General features: G+C 44.3%; 1 protein-coding gene across 21 annotated transcripts in view; it reads right to left on the bottom strand.

Moving 5' to 3' along the window:
* Positions 1 to 23,807, bottom strand: part of KLHL13 (kelch like family member 13) — an 89,545-nt gene extending 65,738 nt beyond the window's left edge. For 2 of the 21 annotated variants that reach the window (XM_074600179.1, XM_074600189.1), the window contains exons 1-2: positions 23,708 to 23,784; positions 4,871 to 4,929 (exon numbers count right to left, since the gene is read on the bottom strand). Coding sequence is in view for 14 of the 21 variants with exons in the window: in XM_074600171.1 (XP_074456272.1) it covers positions 13,626 to 13,690; positions 19,585 to 19,623 (104 nt within the window). In the remaining 7 variants the exon portion in view is untranslated. Of the gene's footprint in view, positions 1 to 880; positions 959 to 1,182; positions 1,229 to 4,870; positions 4,930 to 13,602; positions 13,691 to 19,584; positions 19,689 to 22,915; positions 22,935 to 23,707 lie in introns of those variants that run through there. The other 19 variants (XM_074600192.1, XM_074600193.1, XM_074600191.1 and 16 more) reach the window with 19 other exon arrangements.
* Positions 23,808 to 24,097: the final 290 nt, after the last annotated feature.

The following is a 24,097-nucleotide window of genomic DNA, read 5'->3' as shown; positions in this document are numbered from 1 at the left end:
ACAGACACGTCTCTCAAGACTATAGTGGAAGGGGCACCTCTTGCCACATCCACCATTTCAGGCTGTATGTCCAGTTTTGGACAGTAGGCTGTGAAGAGCCAGGCTGGTGAGTCCCATGCACGTAACGTGTTACAGGTGGCAGAAGGGTTCTCCATTTCCCCCTTCCCTTCCATTCTTCAATGTCCTTGATTTACTGCCAGCGCAGTTAGCTTCTACCTGAAGATTTTTAAGAATGAAAAAACTACCACGTTACACAGCATTACATCTGTCTCACAAATGGGACAGGGACATGAAACTCACTGTTTCCACAAGCCACTGCGTGTGACATCAGGTCACGGCACTGTGCAAGGACGGTCCCAACCCCCTGCACTGAAAGCAAAGTAGCAGAAAGCAGAATTCTTGCAATGCTGAGGTGTGTGTCAAAACCTTGTTTTAAATTCAATACTATTTTGAAGTGTAAGTCAGCTGATCAACTGTTTCATGCCTGGATTCACACAATGAACCAAATGTAAACTCTCAGGCATTTATGGCAAGATGAATCAAAATATAATGCAGGTTATTAGTTGGCCCAAAAACATCTAATCAATTTTGACATAGAAATGTTTAAGTCCTTACGGATTTACCATATCTTCAGCATTCTGCAAAGGACTCGTATTTCAGCTGTGTTTTCCATCCCTCACAAAGCCTTTCTCCAATGTAAGTCACCTATAGCTACAACTCCAGCACATTAAAGCTCATTCATCACCACCTACACTTAATAAATCCACTCTGGTGAAAGAGACTCCACTGGCGACAGTTTGATTAGATAAGCCTTGCATGTTATTAAAAAAAAAAAAAAAGCACACAGCAGCAATCCAGCAAATAGAAGTAAAAGAAAAACCTGTATTATCTCCGGGAAGACAACAGGACTTATGACATTTGGATCCCACTTTCTCTTCACTCGCAGTGAAAAAAAATCCTGGTAAGAAACCAGCTGTCAGTTATTTTAAGAGCATAAAGCTTTATGTGGTTACTAAGATCAGGGAAGGCCAACGGAACATATTAGTCCATTCACAAGGCAACTGAATAGCTTACAGATACAGCATGTCCCTTCGGTGTCCGACTTGTCACACACACCCCTAATCTACTGATTGCCAAGGGCACAGCTCAAGTACCTATTACCATGCTACAAATTAGACTTACTCAGACATGGGCAGATGTCAAGTAGAACAAGGCACCCTCATTCAGCCTGTCAGGAGAAAAAAAAATCAGCATAGGGAAGGGGTGTGCATCTCTTGTGGTTTGGTTGAAGTACTTTATTTCTACAATTTTAAGTTCAATACTATCCAGTATACTTAGGAATTCATATTTTGAGGTTTATGAATGTAGGAGTCAATACTACTAAATGAAAAAGCTTTTATTGTATGTTCTCACTTTATTAGCAAAGCCACTTTTTAACTTAATGGACTAAGTTGCGGTATATATTTAAAACCCTTTAAAGCTTGCTGCTTGAGCATTTAATGGTGAAACATTTTTCCACTTTCAACTAAAAATCGTGCGCATTCATAAGGGCACAGTAACAACTGCAATGAAAACAACAGTAACAGGTAAACAGCAATTTCCGTCATACATCCCACAAACTTTATAAAACTGTATAAATACAACTCGCAGAAGGAGGTATTACAGCACAGAGGTTAAAGCCAAGGTTATGATCAGGTAGAACTGGGAAAAGAAACCAGTTCCTGCACCTCCGCCCTGCAACGAGGGCTAAACTCTACTCACTTGACAAGCTCTCCCATTATATCCCACCCATATTCACCCTTGCCATAATCCTGTCAGAACTGATGGAACTGGCCAGGTGGATATTACCTGTTCCTGCCGCCGCTAGTGCCAACACAGAGGACACCGAATGGAGGCAAATCCAGGAACACCATCCACGGTGGGTGGACGGTGTTGTATGACCAAGCTTTTGGTCATATCCCCTCGCCTCATTACTAACAGCCGAAATCTCTGTTGTGGAGTTTGGAGCACGCAAACAGGACACGTTTAGGAAGGCTGTAAGCCTTATGCGCTCCCTTAAGTACCAGAGCACAACCTGACCCGGCCATATGCTGAAGACCGGGAAAAGCTGACTGCCATGCAACTAAAAGGTCCTTAACAGCAACCATCTGTACAAATTAAATGCTAGCCCCACAAAATAACTGTTGTCTATTTTTCACAGAGCCTTTTCTGAAAATTACCACACTAAAAACAGAGTCAACATCTCTAAATACAACCAAAGAAAAATTTATGTATTATCAGTAACTGTGGCATCACTATGAAAATATTTTAAGGTATGTAGACTGATACTTGGAACATTTATACCTATACTATATTTCATGTTAAAAAAAAAAGAGATCAATCAAGTTCCAATCTTGTTAAGCTGATAATAACAAAGGCATCTTATTAAAAAAATAATCAAGTTATTTCTCAGCTGCAAATTTTTCCAAGCCCTTTGGAGTGATACTCGTCTGGCAAGTAAATACAACTGTACTTGTCTAACCCACCGTACCTCATGTGTCTGAGCATATCAAACTTCTGCGAGCCTGTACAGACCAGGTGGCCACACAACATCTGCTTCCTTCATTCACCCTTATACCTTCTGGAAAGCTACAGAAAGAGTTTAAAGAACTTTATTTTTTAATTTTTTTTTTAAAGGCTGAAGATTTTTAGTTATGAAGAAGCTCCTTTGTCCTAAGGAAGCAGCCTCAAAAGTTGAAACAGAAGCATCTGAACCAAACCAAGCCTTTGGTCATATCCCCACGCCTCATTACTAACAGCCGAAATCTCCGTTGTGGAGTTTGGAGCACGCAAACAGGAAACATTTAGAAACAGTGTCACCTGCGAAGGAAGGAGCCCAAGAAAGTAACAGACCCCTGAGCAAGTCCTGCCTGACTTTCTGGATCAGAGGAGGGACTCCAAAAGAGGAGTGTCTCGGGGTGGACCAGAGCAGTGCGAGAAGGAAGCTCTGCCCATGAAGCCTAACCCAGGGACGCTGCTTGAGCCCTGACCAGAGTCTGGAAACAAGGAGAACAACATGTGCCGAGGAATCACATAATCCACTACTCTGGTTACTCACAAAAGGTATCACAGTATGCAATTATTATTCTTAGAAGTTATATTATTATTAAATAACATTCCATATTATCACTGTTACTTGGCCAACTGTGGCAAAGTCCTGATGGACTTTGGCCACAAAAGAGTGACCCCAAGGACACAAAGTGAATCAAGTCAACACGTATCTCCAGGGAAAGTCAGCTGGATCAGCACAAGGACTTCTCCTGCTGCTTCATAAAGAATCCAGCACCTGCAAGGCCGCAGCCTTCCTGAACTGGCAGCAGAGCCTGGAAGAAGCCAAGGGAAAGATGACTACAGGCCAATATTATCTTGAAGCAGATTTTCTCTTGACTGAAAGCAAGACAGACTAGCAGCCACTATTTGCACATGCCGAACCTCATCCCAGAATGAGAAAATTAAGCATTAATGACAATTTTTTTTAAAGCCGTTACTAAACTATAATCACAAAACCATATCTATGAAAATACACAAAGGGCTCCAGGATAAGGAAAGTCTAAAAACCACTTTAGAACCTTTTCCTTAGATCTAGGTAACAAAAAAGGTAAATCTCACGTAAGAACCCACACCGGTTCACACCTAGGAGTTTAAGCAATTACTGGTCCATTAAAATAAAAGGATATTTTTCAGTTTAAAAAAAAGAACAAAATTTACATGATGTAGTATTAATACTACAAATGCAAAAAAAATTGAGAAATCGAGGTTTCTGAGGTAACAGCAACTCTGCCAACTTGAGCTCTTCAGTGCCAAGAAAAGCACTGATGTTGTCCACAAAGGCACCACTCTCCTAGACAATTGTCATGAGAACAAAGCAGTAGCTGCAGAGTATCAGAGCTCATGGTTTAAAAGAAAGCACTCAAGACCCCATTACTCATATTATACTTAAAACAATAAGCACAAAGACTATGATGGAAAATCCTAAAATAACACACTGCTTTAACTTTCAACTGTTACTGGAAATTTGGGCCAAAAAAATGGGAACACTGGGACTAATAGCCCCAAAAGAAAGAGCTGGCTTGTAAACCTACGGCACTAGGAACAGCGTATTTATGGAGTCCATCTGACAAATAAGACATTGCATCACAAAAAACGACATTGTTTCCACAAAAGTAAATCCTTTAAGTACTTATTCAGATACAGTTATATTCTGTCATACAAGTTCTTCCTTTCCTGTAATATTTTGGGAGCGCAGTTCAGCTGCATGCTCCCGGAATATTGTTGTGTTCCAGCAGACAGGAACCGAAAACTTTCAGGAAAGCTTCTATTGACTGCTACTATTCTCACCTTCTTTAAGGCACATATATTAGACTTCCAATCAAAATTAAACAAGGACAATAAAGTGTTAATAACCTGACGTGTAAAATAAGTAGCATCAGTAAGCTGGCCAGAAGAGCTTCTACAAGTGCTGAGTTAACCCTGCTGAAGGATAACCACATACCCAGTGTCAGGGGTTTTACTGATGTCTAGAACATATTCAGCAGTCAACAGTAAAAGCCTCTGGCAGGCTGATCACTACAGAAGTTAGCTGTCGTGGTTAATCATTTATGAAACCATACATATTCTATTGCTCTGTCTTCCAGCTCTCTATTTCAACCATCAGCTTTGTCTCTGCTTTCCATGAAGTGCTCCGTGTTCACAGCTTTCCAGAACCAAAAGAAACTGTTAGGCAAGTGGCACAGTTAGTCTAACTTAGGAAAAAAAAAAAAAAAAAAAGAAAAAAAATCAATTCCCCCATTAGCATTTCGGGCTTTTTAGAAAACACACATCAGTTACTCACAAAGTGTCTCTCCACATCATCTCTGATGAGCGGAAATATCTCCTCTGCTCTTCATGCACCTGTAGTCAAACAGAAAAGAATTGAAGCAGGGTCACAGACAGACATCCCGAAATAGCATCTGCCTCTCAGAGCCCACGGATTTTCACAAAACAGACCAAGATTCACTCTCAACGTTCACACACAATACGACTTTTTCCCCATTTCACTAACTTTCTCCAGTAAAATTACAGAAATAAAGGAGCACAAAAGAAAGAAAACGGCTTCTTGTTTGCATGTCTTACACTGCTCTTTGCTGCGGAAACAAGGATGAATTATGAAAACTAATCAAGTGAACAGAGAGAGCACATGCCCTAGATTTTTCAAATAATCTCTTGGTTTAACCCAGTTGTTCCTGAGCCTGCCTATCCCATGAACAATTTGCTAAAATGGAAGCTGTGACTCATTAGAGCTACCTTGTATTCCAAGTGGGAAAGAAACAGCTCAAATTATTTATGTGCAAGACGTAAGCACATTAATTTGTACAGAAGAAGCCAAAATTTTAATGAGTTCCATTTTTAAAACCTAATAGAGTTGACAAAAAACTCCTTGTCCTTTTTCTTTTTTATGTCTCAAGATATGATACCTTACAGCCATTAACCAAAACGAAAGCCTACAGTCTATATTCAAGTTTGTGATCTCCTACCTCCACTTGACGGGACTGCGAAAAAGTCGTAAAATTTCAGTTTGCTGACATCATTCAGCAGCAAGCACTGCGAAATATAAACTATGCAATACCGCGGACAACAGCCACGCTTCTGATTTTTGATCCTTTATAGATTTTACATTGATAAACATAAGTGAATGATCAAAAATTAGTAGCTGTATGAATGAGATATTTCTTTAAAGCCACTGACTTTTAATTCACAGCCCAATGCAGAAATTCCTATTTCTTCATTAATACTTTTAATGTACAAAAGAAAATTAGTATTTTTAAATGCGGTCACAAAAGAGTAAATCTACGTAACAGATTTGAAATAACAGGTGAGTTTATATATAAAGAGAAAACAGAAACTTCTGCAAATCCGCCTCTCCCCTACCATTACAAATAAAATTCTGACTTCGGAGAGTAGGTCACAAACAACGCTAAAATTTTATTTTATTAAAGCAGATTCAGACATTTAGCGGAAGGAAATTGCACTCAGTATTTGTAAGCGTGAATCATAAATTCAGTGTGCGCTTTATACGTTAACAGAGACGGCATCAAACAGAATGGCTCGGCAGCTTCCCACGAGCCCACTCCCTCCCTCTGGTGCGAGAGCAGCTGCAGAATAAGGTGGTTCCTAACGCCTGATGCTGCTGCCGCAGGACATCCTCCTCTTTCAAATAAACTTCGGGTTTTCCTCTATTAAAGAAGTCTGCTGAGCAATAGGCTACGTCTTATTTGTCCTCCATGATAAAACCAACATGTTCAAAAAGTACCACATATGCCTGAGCTGCCTTCCTACCGCCATGCTCAGAAACAGTTCTCGGCAAAGTCCTCCGCGATGCGCAGCGTGGTTGGTGTGATTAGGGTAGACACTCAGTCCCGCCCCTTGTTTTTCCATCCCGTGGGCATTGCGTGGGCTTCTCTGATGAGGCAAATACGCTGCACAACCACAGGAAAGCATCAAAAGGCAGGTGGGCCTTGGCTTCACAAAACTCTAAGGGATTAAATTAATTCGAAGAAATAAATGAAGCTGACCTCCTCTCGGGCAAGCATACACTACAGATGGGTTTGTGTATCTAGTTAAGCATCTTCTTCCCATACACCTGCTCAGTGAGGTCAAAACCATGTTCCTTTGACGTGGTCTTGAATAGGGTTGCTTATCTGTACGTATCAAGTATACGGCTCGCTCCAGCATGCTTTAAGATTGGGAAGAAAACCTGACCTTTCAATTATTAATTACAAATAAAACTAATTTTTTTTAATCTTTCCATTTTACATAATTTCATAAACAGGCCACTCCAAGTCAATTTAGCTGCAAGTTTCTTAAAGTTGTTTTCAGTAATAAGAGTTAGTAGTGCACAGTAAATTTGTGCTGTACCCAACAAAACTAGACCTGAATTCCTGAAAAGATGAGTTTCACCTTCTTCCAGAGACTGTTTAACACATTGGACTGGCCAAACTATTTACATACAGTCAGCAGCACTTCTAATAACTTTAACCCAATTGCCTAAGGCCCCAGAGATGCCGGGAGGGCTGGAGCCCCTCTGCTGTGAGGACAGGCTGAGAGAGCTGGGGGGGTTCAGCCTGGAGAAGAGAAGGCTCTGGGGAGACCTTCCAGCCCCTTCCAGTCCCTAAAGGGGCTCCAGGAGAGATGGGGAGGGACTCTTGATCCGGGAGGGGAGCCATGGGACGAGGGGGAATGGTTTTCCACTGGAAGAGGGGAGATTGAGATGAGATCTGAGGAAGAAATTCTTGGCTGTGAGGGCGGTGAGCCCCTGGCCCAGGTTGCCCAGAGAAGCTGTGGCTGCCCCATCCCTGGAGGGGTTCAAGGCCAGGCTGGATGGGGCTTAGAGCAACCTGGTCTGGTGGGAGGTGTCCCTGCCCAGTGCAGGGGGCGGCACCAGGTGGGCTTTAAGGTCCCTTCCCACCCAAACCATTCTATGAGTCTATGATTCTATAAATAAAAATCTATTAGAGTGACATCAAAAATGAAATCCCTTCCATCTGTATATCTCCTCCCCTCACCTGAAGCCTCTGGGATGAGGCTGTAGCAGAACAGCTTATGTTATCTGCTGCCATTACTCTGCTTGGGAAAGAACACTGAGACAATTATACTGCAAGGTGAAAGCTGCCTTTTTCTAAAGTGTGGGGCTTTATTTTTTTAAACCACTGCTGGTGGGACAAAAGAAACTACCTTTTGGAGCCATGTGTCTGGCTTGCAGTAGAAAATCATGAGAAATGCTACAGGGTTGGGGTTTTTTTCCTGCACATAGGAGAAAACTAAAGATCATAAAAACGAATAGTGGAGGATGGGTAAGTTGATGCACACAAATTCTAAAACCGGCAACTGATGGATTTTCTTCCAATAAAGTGCAAAATACAGCAAGTGCATGAGGAGTATTTACCAACTCTCATTACCCCAGAAATTCAGATAGTTCAAATTCCATGTTAAAAATAAATTTTTTTCACACTCAGAGAAGTTTTAGTTAATTTTCAACTCTAACGGTAGAGCTGCTTCAATTTTTCCATCCTCACCGGTGACTCTACACGCCCAGCACGCAGGTAGGAGAAATTCTCGCCTCCGTTTACAACTGCACAGCTACTCTCTGCGTCCAGGGAGAGGACAGACCTGGCCACCAGCACTAACCTGTCCCCCCCACCGGGAGCTGGGTGGCTCACTGCCCTGCCATTCCTCACATCTCTTCAGTTTCGGGCATTGGCTCTTCTTGCTGCTGTTTACATTTTGCAATCGTTCTTTCAGATATCCAAATGCAAGTACCTCTATTTATGAATAACGTTTCATTTCCTGTATAACCCATTGTATTTTTTTTTTTTAACGACCTTGAGCACGAATTTAGGAGGAAAATTTAAAAGGGGTGTGGTCAAGGCCCATGTAAAATTGATTAGCATTTCGCAGAGAAGTTAAACTACTTTAATTCCAACTCCATAAAATAAATAAAACCACTACATGCGTTGGTCAACTCACATAGCAGACACCCCGTGAAACTAACCTTTATTTTTATGTTTATATTTTGTCTTCTATGAGAACACTCCAGGTTTTTCAGAGCTGACAGAGGATGCACGTGGCTTACGTAGGTAACTTCTATCAGTTACAGTCAGCTCTTCAGCAACAACCGCAAATGTGTGACACAAAACATGCCACAGAGCATACGAGGTCCGAGGACAGAGCTCAGCAGACACGTCCTTTCTCCAGAAAGTGAGTGGTTTCAAATGGCACTCAGAAATCACAAAGCAGCGGAAGACGCTGTGCTTTAGCCCGACCCACAACGATAACGAAGCCCTTGCCCCAGCACAGTAGGCAACGAAAACTAAAACCATAACACAACAGAACTGCTGAAAAACAGGCTGTTGACTAAATCCACCGGCAGCAAGAGGGTAGATTCTAGCCTGGGAACATTAATGAAGGACACGGTTCCACCTCCCGCTTGGTCTGACCTAATGAGCACTCGCCTGCCTTGTGCTGAACCCGCAAACCAGGAGCTGCCACCCGCTGCCGGGGACGGCCACGCGTCCCCCACCCAGCCACAGGCAGAAGGCAGCAGCACTGTCCCTTTTAGCAGCGCTCTTCAAAGAGCTGCTTGAATCTCTAAATAAGAAGTATCTCTCTCCAAATACAGACCAGCACACCCTTAAAAGGGCATTTTTATCTTCAAAGTACAATAGCCTGATGCAGGCATTTTCAGCTTGAACTTTGTACACAATTCTGGACATCACCGCAACCTCCTGGTTTTTATAAAAGGCACCAGAGTCGCATTACCTGAGAGCAGCATTAACATATATCACATATCACCTGATAATCAATAATTAACAAGTAGAATCATTGCTATGTTCCACCTACAAACTGGAAGTATATAAGTATTTAAAGGCTTTCAATAAAAACCAAGTCCACACAGAAAAGAAACCCTGTATCTTAGACTACAGAAGATACAACTGAAACCACCAATTTGCTTCAGTCAGCCGAGGTACTGCATCTTGAAAACCTCAGCATCCTAAAGGAAGCCAAGAAACAGCTGAAATACAACTCTAGGTAGCAGAACAGATCTTATCCTAACAGAAATTTTGTAATTGTATTAAATGAGTAAGTTTAACCCACCAAAAGCCACACTACCATGGCTCATTATCTGCAATTCCGTACTGTCCTTTGTTAATGTACTCGAACAATTTGTTCAATAAAAATTTTATTCGACCTATTTTAGGAACACAAAATACACCAAGCTTCAGCGTGTTCCCACAAACCTAGAAGTTTTCAGTAATATTTTATGCATAAAAAAAAAGCTTCTCAGTATAGTATTTCACTCATACAGCAAGAGAAAACAGTTCTCTGGAGATCGAACTGTTAATACACTGCTCATAAATCACACCCAAGTAAAACACCTGCAGTTTACAACGGCCCCATACGCAGCAGGAAAATGCTATGCCACATCGGATGCCCCTATAGTATGCTCTTAAAATCAGGAGCTTCAGCAGTTACAGCACCGTGTGATCCAGCCCCAGGGAATGGGACTTTCCTCCCATTAGGTTGAGCCCTAACGAGACCAGCTCCACACAGAGCAGTCCCAGCCTGGGACCAAAGGAGAGGGGGACAAGGAGGTGGCTGCAGATAACACACCGCAATGACAGCGAGTTTAAGGTGCCAGCACCAGGAGGGGACAAGGAGGCAGCAGGGACCAGTGTCCCAAAGCACAGGAGACCCCAAGTGAGATAAGGCAGCTCCCTGCCAGAGCCACGCAGCCCTGCCAGGTCAGCAATCCCCTGGGCTTGACATCGGCTTTGCTGCTCGGACAGCCGCGCTGCTCCCTCTTCTGCCCTTGGCCCAAACGTCTTACTGTCTCTTCATCCACAGCTGCAGCTCCAACACTGCTCAGAGCGGTGCGCGGCGCACAGATGGCCGGGCAGTGGCAGCTGCCCGAAACGCTCTTGTCCTGCTGCTGTCACCACAGCCACAATCCAGAGCAGGTCCCTACCGGTGACAGTGCCCCTGCTCCTGTTTGTGGGTGTCCAGACTATACGGCAAGCATCTTCCATTAAAGGCAATTCAGTTAAAGGCAACATGGGCTTCTGCCTCCATGGTTATGGCCAGAGATCTCAAGAGCCCTGAAAGTACGGAGTTGTGACTCTCAGCCTACACAGATCGCTTCCCTTTGTCAGGGGCTCCACTCTGGGGAGCGTATGCCACAGATTGAGAGGCATCACCTAAACACTGCTCTGGAAGAGTTAATGAAAAGGCCAGTTCACACCGGACTGAAAACAAGCGGTAACAGCTGGAGGTGAAATCCTGTGAAGCTTCCTAGTAAAATAATGCAAACTTCAGTAGACTGAAATCTTCCTGTCTTCAGAAGTGACTTTTCAATAGCCAGCATACATTATCTGACAGTAAAAGCAAAAAAGCTCAGAACGCGAAAGCCCACTTTCCCATTTTCTGCTGTAAAACTTTTTGGTACCCATCTCCTATATCACACACCAGAGTATCAGAGCCACCTGCTTCACTGAGAAATTAAATCCATGGTATTTCCTTAAGCTACCACTCAAGCATCCATGTGACAAGCCACCTTGGGATCACTTTCCACTAAACTCTGAGCCTTCCCACCTGCTGTTACGTTCCTCAGCCACATCCTTTACCTGCAGGTTTCATCTGAGCCACATCCTTGGAAAAAAAAATAATCTACATATGCAAATAAAGGACTGGGAAAAATGCTTCTGGATCAAGTTAGTCAGCAGGATTTCAAACACCCATCACCATCAGCAAGCTTACTAATCCTGGAGTGCTGTTAAGGGGAGAAGGTGGAAGCTAGGGGAACGCCAGGCTGCAGATCAACTTCAAGGCATTAGTTCTCCTTTTTTTTTTTTTTCCTAACAGATATTTTGAGCATACCTTAAAAAGACACAACCACTGAACTGATAATTCAGGAAATACTGGGTCACGAGGCTATCCAGAGCACAGCACACACCACTCACTGGCTTATCGTAAGCTAAACGACTGACATGAGAGTTGAATAAGATGCGTTTCACATGTCAGTAATTTAGCGTATTACTTAGTAGCACGTGGACATTTTCTAACACTACAGGATTAATAGCAAAGATAAGATTTGGATTTCTAACACTCTTTGTCCTAGAAATGGACATTAAGAACCTCCCAAACACGAAGACCTTGAACACCAGTACAACAGTAGTCCAGTTCTTTTGGCCCCAATCACCGCCTCAAAAGAAGAGCCAGAGGAGAAGCCACACAACTTCTGGATAACTGACTGGCAGGGAACAAAAAGCCCCAGACCATTCTAGATGTACCAGGAATCATTCCCATCCTTAAAATTCCTCTTAACTACACTGTACATGCGTGATTATTCTCTGACATTACGTACATTTGTTCTCAACTCCACAAGAAATCACAAGGTTTTGTCAGAACAAACCCATGAACAGCAATGTTCCCTGCCTTACCTTTCAAACAGCGAAGTTTGATGAATAGGACAGTCTAAAGTGAACGAATGTTTTACCTCCGAGCAGCACAGCTTCAATTGTTGGCTCAGTCTACCCACGATCAGAAAAACTGAATGGAAGCTTTAGCTGCATTCTACTAAGATTTCAAAACTACTTGATAATCTACAAATATATACATTCATCTTTTTCAGCTAAGCTGAAAGACTTCTCAAAAAGCTGAAAGCAATCAGCCTTAACAGTATCTCCTTGTGTTACATGCACTATTTTGCACAAAGCTTCCCCTGTCTTTATCAATTGTTCTAATAAATGACCTCAGGCTACATAATTTGATCCACAACAATTTAACAATTACAGTACTTTCACCAAAGGAGAGTTCTGAGAGAGATATATATATATATATATCAACCAGCTTTTGAAAGCCCTGATGAAACACTGCTCTCATGGAAGAATTGAACATTACATGGTTAGAGTTCTACAAAAAAAAAAGAAAGAAATATTTTTAGTTTGAACATTTGCATGTTAAGCATTTAAACTGCTGTGAAGAGTTTAGATACAAGAGTTTCCAAGAGCTATTCATTTCCAATTGACAATACCCAAATCATGATAATTAACAATACAAAAGCCTTCTACTTTCTGTCCCGGTAAAGGCTGACAAATAGCATCAACAGCATCTGCTGAAAATTTACACTTTACAAGCACACTACTCACACGCACAGTCACTAAGTCATCTATTTTGTACTGGGAAAACTCATCAGGATCATTTTCAATGCATCAATTTAAGGATGACTACTGCAACATCTGGAAAGGGCTATGTCAAAAATACAGAGCACATACATACATAAATATTTATGTATTCTTCAAACTTGAAAGTTTCAGTCTACCAACAACACAAAAATATCCCAGTATTCTCATCGACACTCAAGAATATCCTTAAAGGTGCCTGCTTTCTTGGATGCATAAACCATTTAATCAGCATCTATTAAATGCTGTTTCACATGAGGAAAACACCACACACAAGCCGGATGTGGAAGCTCGGACCGAAGACCCGTTTAGCCAAGCTACCTGTCTAACAGCCGCCAATTCTGGAGCAGCGAGAGCAAAATCATGCTGCGCTCTGACAGCTTCCCTCAGCCAGGGATGGGAGAGCTTCCTCCCACAAACTGCATCCCAAATGCAGTCTTTACCACTCTGCAGTTCACTTTTGTCTTCTGCCAATTACTCAAATCCCATTTCAAACTAATTTGCGTTAACGACATCCCGTGACACTGGAGTCTCAATATAATCATACGCTAGATAACAATGGAGTCTCACAATATAATTCCGCATTCCAGGAAAGCGTCCTTCAGCTAGCACCTCAATAATTTCTTAACATACCACCCGCAGAAGCCTCCCCATCTCCAGTGTGATACTGGCTGCAGAGACTGGCCCAGTGTTGTTTCCCAAAGACTCACTGTACTGCCTCTTTACTGCACGAAACCCTGCGAGCACATCCACGCTGAACTACACAACATGCTGCCTAGTTATGGCAATTGAACAGGAACAGTGTATTGGGGTTTAGCCATTAAAAAAAAAAAAATAATTATTTGCATACACAAAGCATCTCAGCTTTCTTACTGTTCATGGCAGGATCCCAGGGCTATGTTTCGCCATTCCCAAGGAGTCCAGGTTAATTTTGACATCTAGAACAAGGTTCAGGAAGAGAAAAAAAAATTGTCACACATGTTTGCACACTATTATTCACTGTAGATGTTATTTTAAAGAACTGCAGGGTACAGCATCTCCAATGGAGTTAACTATTGGCTTCTGCAGCTCTTTGAGCTCTGTCTCCACTGCGAGTGGAAAATTGGATAGCCCCACTGCTTGCCTGGAGGGAAAGTTCACACAACTCACTACAAATCTGTGGCGTCCTGCTCTTTTCCATGTATACAGAGGATTTCATACACAATTCCGCAAGACCACAGCTTTAAATAAAAATCAATTTCAACCATAGTGCAGAAGAACAAGTGCCAGAGCTCTTTTTTGCTTTTAAACTAGTCAGTCTATCTGTGTATCTCAGAAGTAGAGACACCATTTTACATAAATCCCTACATTTATACAAGTTACAGGAGGTACAGAAGTCCAAACAGAAGTAATGCCTTCCTTCACAATACTAAGCCAAGTACACTTTCCATAAATTCACCCCAGAGTTGCTGTCATGGCAGGAAGCTGTCAGGCTGGGCTTGCAGAAAGAGCATCGGTCACAACGGAGCTGCGATAGCACGAAGTTACAGCGAAAAGCTGCACGGCCATTTGGAACAACCGGGGAGCAGGAGTTGGCAGGAGACGCTGCTTTTCTTTTTCATGCTGAAAAGATATCATCTCCAATTGAAAAGGAAAAAAGCAGCCAGTTACCCCCAAATGCAAAGAGGAATTAGCAGCATTGTCATGTGCAATGGCAGTCATTTTTTTTATTCACTCAAACGTAAAGCAGAGTGAGGAAATGCTGGCAACAATGCTGCCGGCTTTCACTTCCTCTGTGTTTCCTCTCAGAAAAGAAAAAACTGAAACATTACACTTGGCAACTCGTGGTCTCACATTCAGTTACACCAGTAAGTGAGGGTCACTTCAATAATCCAATGAATGAACAACATTTTTTTCAATTACAAGCCCTTGGCCAACGTTAAGTTATTCATCCAGCTAAATCAATGAAACAATACCAACAACAAAATCCCATAGCAAACCGCAAGTTAACCAATAGTAACAGATAAGAAGCACTATGGGACATTCAAACTTCTTAACCAAAACAAAGGAGTTACCCGAAGCTTAGACAGGCTACTGCAGTCTTGTTTCATGAAGCTGTCTTCCTTTTGATACTCCTCCTTAAAATGTGTCCGATTATTTTGCGTTCTATAGTTGCACACCTACGTACAACAGCCAACAGCTAGACGCATGTTCCAGAATTAAAAGATTACTGTGTCAGGGATGACACAGACAAGTCATCAGGAAGCCTCTTGGGTTGCTTTGGTAAAGAAAGCCAGAAAGACAAGAAGTTAGAGGGTAGTACCCGGTGGCAAGAAGCTCTCTGAAACTGCGGGTAAGATCCACCACCGCCTGTCAGCGGGTTCTGCGTAACCTGCATCTCTGTGATGCCGTGCCAGGCTCCTCCAGCCGCACGCAGCCCTAACTGGGCTTGTGAAAGGCTCTCAGTAATGAAAATCTCAAACAATGTCGGACTTGTTAGATGCATCTGGGATGGCACTGAAACAATAAAGTCAATACAAAGATAGCGCTTTTTCCTCCAACCCACTCATTTTTCCCTCCTCCCATTTCTTTTTCCACCATTATTTATTCTTGACTCCATGTTCAGGACTGTAAAGTGTTGCCATGCAACCTCTTCTCTTGCACATTCACATTTTCCAGCCCAACTCCCTCCTAACATTAATTTTAATAATGAACAAACAATCTGAACTAATAATGGGAGCTGGTTATAACCACAGCACGGACCTTTCGGTACGCAGGTGGGGAAGACAGGACACTGGCACAGCCACCCCACACCACTGCCACAGCAGGGCTAGCACTGCTGCCACCCTGTGCGTCCCCACAAACCACGTCTACGTTTAACCACTTCTTCTTTCACTCCACACCAGATCACTACAGCCTGACTAGAAAACACTTTCATTCCCTATGAGGACGATGAACTGGGATTCTCTTACTTCACTTGTAACTTCACAGGGTGGTTTGCAGGGGAGAAGCCACATTTCTGCCTCTCGAGCAGCCCTTTAGCTCGTGAACCTCTGCCCCAGGTTTGGATCTCCTCCTCCAGATACAGCTGTGCTGGGGAAGAGCTCAGCACCCTCAGCTGCTTGTCCCCGTGCTCTGCCAGAAGGCTACCAGCTGAGCTGCTCTTAAATACTTTCTAACCTATTTACTCAGGATCAACCGATACAAAGAGTGATTATTTAGGCTGTTTAAACCACTCCAGCTTATTTTGGTCGGCATTCTGCAGAAGAGCTCACACAATTGTCTAAGCTGCCAGAGGTAAGGTTTACAGCTGCCTTATTGAAATATCTTCTCCTCCTACAAATGGGGATGGTGGCCAACAGCAAAACCAGACAAGAAACCCCTGCTGGCATCCCAAACTAGGGCTGGTGGCATACTCATCACCACCTGAAGAATGAATGTGAAGAGGAGGGCAATTCTTGCTTGCATCTGCTCAGTCCTTTCCAGGGAAGGAATTTCACCAAGCTCTCAGAGAAGACTTAACTCGGAGCTCCACAAGTGGGGACAGCCATGTGAGCACCGATATTAAGACAGCACACAAGCCTCTGCCCTTGAAGGAAGGCAAGAGATGCAGGTAAAATCCATCAAGTTGCCTTAAGGCTGTAAGTTTTGAAAGAGAAAAATGGTACCACCACAGGCTAAAGTTAGACTACATGCTTACTAAGATGTTGCCGAAAGTATTAACCATCTTTTTACTCCACTGTACCCACCCCACCCACAAACCCCAGAAAAATAACAGGTGGGGGAAAGACTACAGTAGCATAACAAGATTTGGGAACAGAAACTGCCCTTTTGTTCTGCACATGTGAAGGTCTTGGTCCGTCACTGTGGCTCTTAAATGGCATCAGGTACGGAGAGCAGCAACACAGCAGAAAAAAAAAAATTAAGGAATTGCGGTAGGCAAACAAAACCTCAGGGTCTCTATCTTCTCTAGCTAAAAGGAGATGCTAGGGGAGTCGTACCACGGTCCATTTAGAGCCTCCCAGCAAACTACTCCAGATATTCAACCTTACATTAAGATAAGCTACTAAATCATTCCTGAAAAAAATATTTGCCTGCTTGCAAAGACACGGGCCAGGCTCTCTTGCTCCAAGTGATACCATCAACGTCATCAAGACAACTGGCCGAGTTAATGACACTTCCACCAACTCCAAACTAGCTGGTGACATGATCGTCTCATTACTGCTCTCCTTTAAATAACAAAACTCCCTGTTTGGACATGCAGGACAAAATTTTCAGACTCATGGGAAAATCTGGTACCAAGTCTCGCCTGGATTACAAGACTTCCTACGCTAGCCCTTCTGTCATTAAAGACATCAGCATTTTATAGTGCCCAAATGTCTCAAGAAGAAGAGAGAAGTAGATGCTTACGCACTCACCATCACTCCTCCGTGACCATTGTGAGCAGCCCCACGAGACGGGTCGGATTTGCATAGCCACTGAGGGAGCGACACCAGGCAACTCCAGCAATCTAGTAAATTCCGACTCAATATTGCTGAAGTAACTAGATTTATCGTTTGATTCTTTTGTAGCTCAAGTGTTCAATTCATAATGTCCAGTTTGAAAGGGTAAGCTTGCAAAGTCTTTAGTTTATATAAAATATATCTCATAGGGCATATGCCCTGATGGAAATACTTTAATTCCACTGTATAAAAACAAGCTTAAAACAGCAAGCACAAGAGCCCAGCTTGAATTTCCAGATGTAACAACATCACTGCTAAATTACAAATTCAACTTTAAAGAGAAAAAAACTGTTTATGTTCTGTTCCTGTTAAAAGTTTCCAACCTAAACAAGCAATAAAATACAGTTGTTAGTGAATGAAAGCAATACAACCACACATGTATTTTGTAACTTCTACTTGCTACTAAAGAAGTTACTCACTAGCAGTGAGTGGAAAGATGATCAGGGAGGGGAGGTGGAGGGGGATAAACTATTAATACACGTCTTCTACAACACTGGCACTGTGGTGGATAATCAGCTTCTAAAAAAAAAAAATATATACACACACAGAATACATGCCAGTGCCTGTAAGATTCTAGTGCCACTCACGGCTTTCTTTAAATAACGGATGTGCTACTCACTTCCTCTGTTCTATTCAAAAATCTGTGGGCAGCCCAGACTTGCCCAGAACCGTGCCTGTTTCATAACACAAAGCTACTGGAGAGTCAGGCACTGAGAAGCCAAAACTTGACACGGCAGAAGAGCAACCCATTTCTCCCTCTTGGCTTCCTTCAGGAGGAGCCAGAGAACATCCATGAGCAGGATGCAGGCCAATGTTTGATCCCTCCAGAGCTGAGACAAAAGCTTTCCCCCTACCTTACTGTGGTGTAGAATTCACGCTTTCATGTAAAGTTTACTGAAAGCATGAATTTATGTGGATCATTCGGCTCCTCCACAGGTGGAAAGCCAGCTGGAGAACAGCAGTCCCAGGAACATCTCTTTAAAGGCATCTGGAAACACAACTGGTTTGAAGTGGGAGCACTGCCCCGCTCCTGCTGCGGGGAGTTTGATGCTCCGTTCCCAGCACCTGCTGGTAGAAGCAGTCCTGCTTTCCCCCTCGCTCACCTCCAGCCACACCACTCCTGCCTCCACCTGTGAGAGCAACAGCAAGGTGTAGCCACAGGGTGAGAGAGCAAACTGACAAAAACATTACCAAGTGGGTTAGTTTCCCATGAGATAAGCAGCATGAAAGAAGTTACCCTGCAATCGCGCAAGCGTTAGCTCTGCCAAGGGAGAGGCAGCAGAAGATCACGGGAACAAGGCAGGACCACCCAGAGATGCATCAGCACCAAGCTGCCCCCAAGGCCTCTAGCATCAGATTTTGCCCTCCAAGTGTGAACCTTCTGGTTAATTTTCAATCCACAACAGGTTTATGAATAAGCTTAAAGTTTAAAAGTAACGTTTCGCATTTATTTCTTACTGAATTATTTAAATACGTAGAAAATATACTACAACAATGTATAACAGAAACAGAGCTTCAACTCTAGAGAGCTGGGTTTTGTGCCAGTGCAGTAAAAACCTGCTAGATATTTCAGATTATCATCTTAACATACTGCTGGATATTTCACATTAGCATTATCAGATAAGGTCAGTTATTCAAAAGAATCAAAATTCCCACGATGCTAAATGAAATGCATGTGGAACACATTCAACTTGAAACCGGAACAGACCACTGGCATGGAGATCCCAAAAAACAATAAGGAAAAAGGAAATGGATTGAAATTCACATGTTTATCCTTGCTTTCTTCAACCTACAGTATTCTCTCTAATATTTATCACTTGTACACCTCAAAATCCTGCTCTATTTTTTTCATGACACAGAACCTCACCTTCCTCATAACAACAGTTTGCGCTTGGAGGTGTAATCAAGCTCGTTTACAATGTACTATGGTTTTCATTTATCACTTTGCTAAATCCTGGTCTGCGATTTCCAAATGATACAGACTGATAAAATTGGCCTTCTCGGTTTCTTTTTCTTACCAAGAATAAAGGAACAAAGTTCTTCCCTCGCTTCCCTGCAAAGATGGAAATTTACATTGACAATGGGATTAACACCTTGAGATACTGAGCACTGCAATATCTGTCAAAATATTTACTTTTAAGCCCTCGGAGCTAGGACAGGTGCTCAAATTGTCCCATCCCCGGTTTTATCCGTAAGATTTGTGCAACGCATTCCCACATGCTTTGTGCTGACCGTTTTTCTTGTAGCAAGGTGGAACAGCTTAGACAGAACTGCCGTCCTAAAGCGGCTTATACCTCCCACCTTCAGGCAAATTAGGAGACTTCCGAGAGGCAGGACAAACAAGTACGTACGCCAGTAGGCAGACGGAGCCCAGGGAAGGTGTCTGACATCGTGGGTAAATAGTCCTGCTGCTTTGACTACTGACAGCCAGTTCCGCTTCTGGTCCCATCCACACCTGCACAAAAGAACATCAGCAGTTTGGCCCTGTCGACAGCCTCCCATGTGCACCTCCGGAGCAGAGCCCTTGGAAAGGACCAGCAGAACCTGACAGCTCAAGCAGGCATGGGGCACCTGGCATTTCTTTAATGTGGAAATGTTTTAAGTTTTCCCCCAGATTTGAGCAACTTCAAGCTGGGGCAAAAACTCTGAGAACTTCTTTGAAAGCAAAACTGTTCACAATCTACTTTCATTTCTACTTTCACCTGCACATAAGCTTTCTCATATTTTAAATGTTTTGTATGAAAAGAACCGAGCAGAATAGTTTTAAAAATGGAAAGCACGTTGGCATTGCCAAAACAAATCTCACACATTTCACAACTATAGAACACACCACCAAGCAGCTGCATCAATCACAAAGAAGTCAAAACAAAAGCCCCAAGAAAATCATATGACCGGTGTCGTTAGTATTTACAACAAAGCACTGTTTCCACAGAAGGAAGCAGAATGACATATTTGCCACAGCAAGTCTAAAGCAAAAACACTGACAACACAAATCAGTAGCTGGTGCATTCTTCAAAAAATTTGTACACCCAATTCACTGAAAAACAGCTTCTGAAAACAGGGATGGAAGACATCAAGTTCATTATAGGATGCTGAACATTGGAAATCTTTTGAATTTTCTTTCGATTAGTCTTCTGAAACACATATGCCAATTAAAGCAGTCAGACAAATTTTGTCCCAGCTTGCAAGCTCCTCTTGGGTTCAAACAGATCCCTTCCTACCTCATAATCCAAAAGACGTTTTCAAGAAATCCACTACCGAAACACTCCTGTCCCCAACACCAAGTCACACGCTGCCTTTCCCTGTATCTCCCATCTCAAGGCACTTACAGCTTAGTTCCCTTCTCGGATCTTTCTGACACAGGATACAGGCTATTTGCGCTGTATGGTGTAGGTGTGCTTTCACCCCAAACACTCACTGCTGTATAAAACCCTTAGAGACAACGGTGTATGAAAATAATTCAGATGAAACCAGCAAATTTGTCAGCTAACCTGAACACCCACTGAAAGCATGCCTTTTCTCCCAGAGACTACCGTCTAAAGTTGCTTAATTACTTCCTAGTTTTTCAAAGACAATTTGCTTAGGGATAGCAAATGTACTAAGAAAAGGTTTTTTCCATGCTAGTGTTTTTAATTTATCCGTAAAGCGCTAATCCCCCAATTTTAAGAAACTTGTTGCATCAAATATAGTTAAAAAGAAAACCATAAAAATGTCTCCATCCAGTATTCTGACAATGCAATACAGCTGTGAGAATTAAAAAAAGCTCAAAGCAGAGAACCTTGGAAGGAAAGCAGAACATATGTTGCCCCATCTATTTAAGCTTTTACCTCCCACTCACACTGACACCCACATACACTACGCCAGATCTGTGATAAAGGCACCTAGCCCTATGAACCTAGCCCGAGGCCATCGAGGTCAACTTTCATAAGCTATTAAGCATCACTAGAGAAGTCTTGTACTATTGATACAGTGGAACAGCCGAATACTCTCTGAGTGAGGCTGTTAGCTCTTAAAACAAATGCTTCATAATAGTTCAGTTTTTGACATAGTGCAGTTTCTCAGAAAGTTTTGCCAGCACAGATATATCAACTATGAGAGTAAAGAAAGAAAAGCCATGTACTAAGCATGACAGCTACTTCAGCAATATAACAACTATGAAAAAGCAGAGCATTTCCGACAGCTTTGCTTGTGGTGTTTGTGGAGGTGATACAGTAGTGCTAGCAGACACACTCCTAGCAAAACACACTGCTAATTCATCTGGAGTCTCTACCAACAGGCTTCTTTGTAGTGTGAACTAATTACCCCTTTCTAATAGCTGGACCACACTAAGAACATACAGCCCTTGAGGTAGCATCATTGGGACTTTCAATTCAGACAGCAGAGGTTATGCCTTTATGCCCAGGCATCCTGGGCTTTGACCGCCACTGTCAAAGACACACACATACACAAGCATCATATTACACTGAGACACCCTCAATGTGAGACACTTTGTTGATTTTTATTTTTTTAAGCAACTCCAACACTTTTCTCAGCTTGTTGCAAAACAAAAGGAAAAAACAAAATACATTGAAGGTTACTAGAATTCCAGGGGCAAAAGCAAGGCTTTACTTTGTATGCTCAGTCCCAGGGTGCTCCTAGCCAGCTGGTGTGCCAGCACCAGCCCCTCCGGCAGCAGCCACCTTTCACTCCTCCTCTGAGCCCCCTTAAAGCTTAATGAAAGCTCTTCACCGCTCTCTCACACGCTGCCCCTGTAGCCATATCAGCTGAACACAGTCCCTCTCTGCTGCATCCCGCTCAGCCCTGCCGGGAGCAAGCCAAATCCTCACAGGCCTGTTTGAGATGATCCCAGAGCTCATCATCTCCCTGCAGACACCCTGTCCTATCATTTGTGGGATCACACTCCAAACTGGATCAGGGAGTCTGTGCACAATCCCTTTTTTCTAGCTGGGTAAGTTTTCTGATCTGCTTCATGCCTGGCATCACCAAAAGCCGTGCCAGTGACATCACAAGTTGCAGAACTGAACTATGGCCTCAGATGACTTTCAGTTTAGTGAATCTTTTACAGAAGAGCAGAATAAACTCTTTAAAATTGAACAACAATAAAAAATGCTGGCTGGGGCAAAGTCACTTTAATTCATTTTTGACACCTGGTGTCAAGCCAAAGCTCACCAGAAACAGTCTTGCTTCTTTGAAGCAGAGCAGCATGCTAATTTGTGCTGGCAGCTCGCTACAATTTTTTGAACTTCAGAAGTGAAGGCAAATGTTTAGAAGCACAATTTTGAAAATCACAGAATCAAAGAGATCACAAGAAGTGCATTCAGGACAGCATTTAATCCTAGGCACTATCCAAACCTTTTTTTTTTTTACTATCAACACACTGCAGCGTATTCTAGTATTAAATGGGATTGCAGAACAGGCTTTGCCATGAAATCAGAGATGTGGGGAGAGTGCCCTGAAGGTTCTTCATTAGCATTATCTCTATGTGTAGCTCGCTGGGGAAAGAATAAAGACGACTCCTCTCTGGCATTCTATTCAAATGTATGAGCCATATTTAAATGGGTAAGGGAGATATTTTTTGATGCAGACTTCACAGCAGGTCCAAGTCAGCATCCGTTTCGTTAACGCTCAGAACGCCCAAGGTAAAGAGCTCTTTTGCCGGACAAAACTGAAAAAGCCGTGCACCTTGCATCTCCCGGATTACACGAAGGACCCGAGCCAAGGCTCCGAGGGCTCTCGAGTTAATATCGCACTTTCCATACGGAGGCAAAAAGTCCTGAGCGGTACCTAGTAAAAACAGAGCTTGCCCTAAATTCTACGCGAACAGGGAGAGGAGGACACCGGCAGGTTAATTACAACCTCCGGTCACATCTCCATCTCAGAACTAGTCCCCAGAACTCCCGCCCGCACCCGGCCCGTTCCAGGGGCAGGAACAATGAAGGCAGAGGAGCGGAGGGGCCGGGGTGGGCAGAACGCCGCCGCGAGGACCGCGAGCCAGGGCCAGGGGAGCTGAGGACCCGCTCTGGGAGCGGCGCAGAGCCCGCCCGCTGCCCCCGGGACTCCCGCCCGGAGACACCACGGGCGCTCGCCCACCGCCCCCGAGCCACCCCCGCACCCCCCGAGCCACGGCACTGGGCTGCACGGAGGGGCCCCTCTTCCTCCCCGCAAAACCGCGTCTCCCCCCACGGCCACACGCCTTGCACAGAGGTGTGTGTCCGTCCTCCAGCGCAACCGGGGCACCCCAGCGTCCCCCTGCAGGCAGGGAGCCCCGCGCCCCGCTCCTTCCCCCCTCCTCAGGGTAACCCCCGGCTGAAGGGAGCCGCCCCCCGCCGGCCCGGCCCCGGCCCCGGCCCCGGCCCCGGCCCCGGCCCCGGCCCCGCTCCCCCCGGCCACATAGGCCCCGCAAGGCACAGGCTCCCCGGCCCCTCCGGGACCCCGGGCGAGCCAGAACCCGACAGCGATCTCCCCACTGCTCACCTGCGGGCGGCGGCCACCCGCCCCGCTCCGCAGCGTCCCCGAACTGCCGAGCGCGGCCCCACTCCCCGCGCCCGCCCGCCGCCGCCTAGCCCCGCCCCCCGGCAACGGCGCATCACCGCCCGCGCCAACATGGCGGCCAGCACGGCCCCGGCGCATGCGCACCGGGGCAGCGGCGGAGGCGGGGGGCAGAGGGCGGTGGGAGGGGCGTGTCCGGGGGCGGGGCGGTGGCGGGAGGGGGCGGGGCAGGGGAAAGGGGCGGGGTCTCTGCGCCGGCGGGGCGGGAGGGGGAGACGGGGGGAGGGAGGGAGAGGGGGATGGGTGGATGGACGGATGGATGGACGGACGGAGAGATGGACAGATGGATGGGTGGATGGATAGAATCATAGAATC

The sequence above is a fragment of the Larus michahellis genome, chromosome 9 (genome assembly GCF_964199755.1).
Source record: "Larus michahellis chromosome 9, bLarMic1.1, whole genome shotgun sequence".
Lineage (NCBI taxonomy): Eukaryota > Metazoa > Chordata > Aves > Charadriiformes > Laridae > Larus > Larus michahellis.
This window is presented reverse-complemented; position numbering and strand designations above follow the sequence as displayed.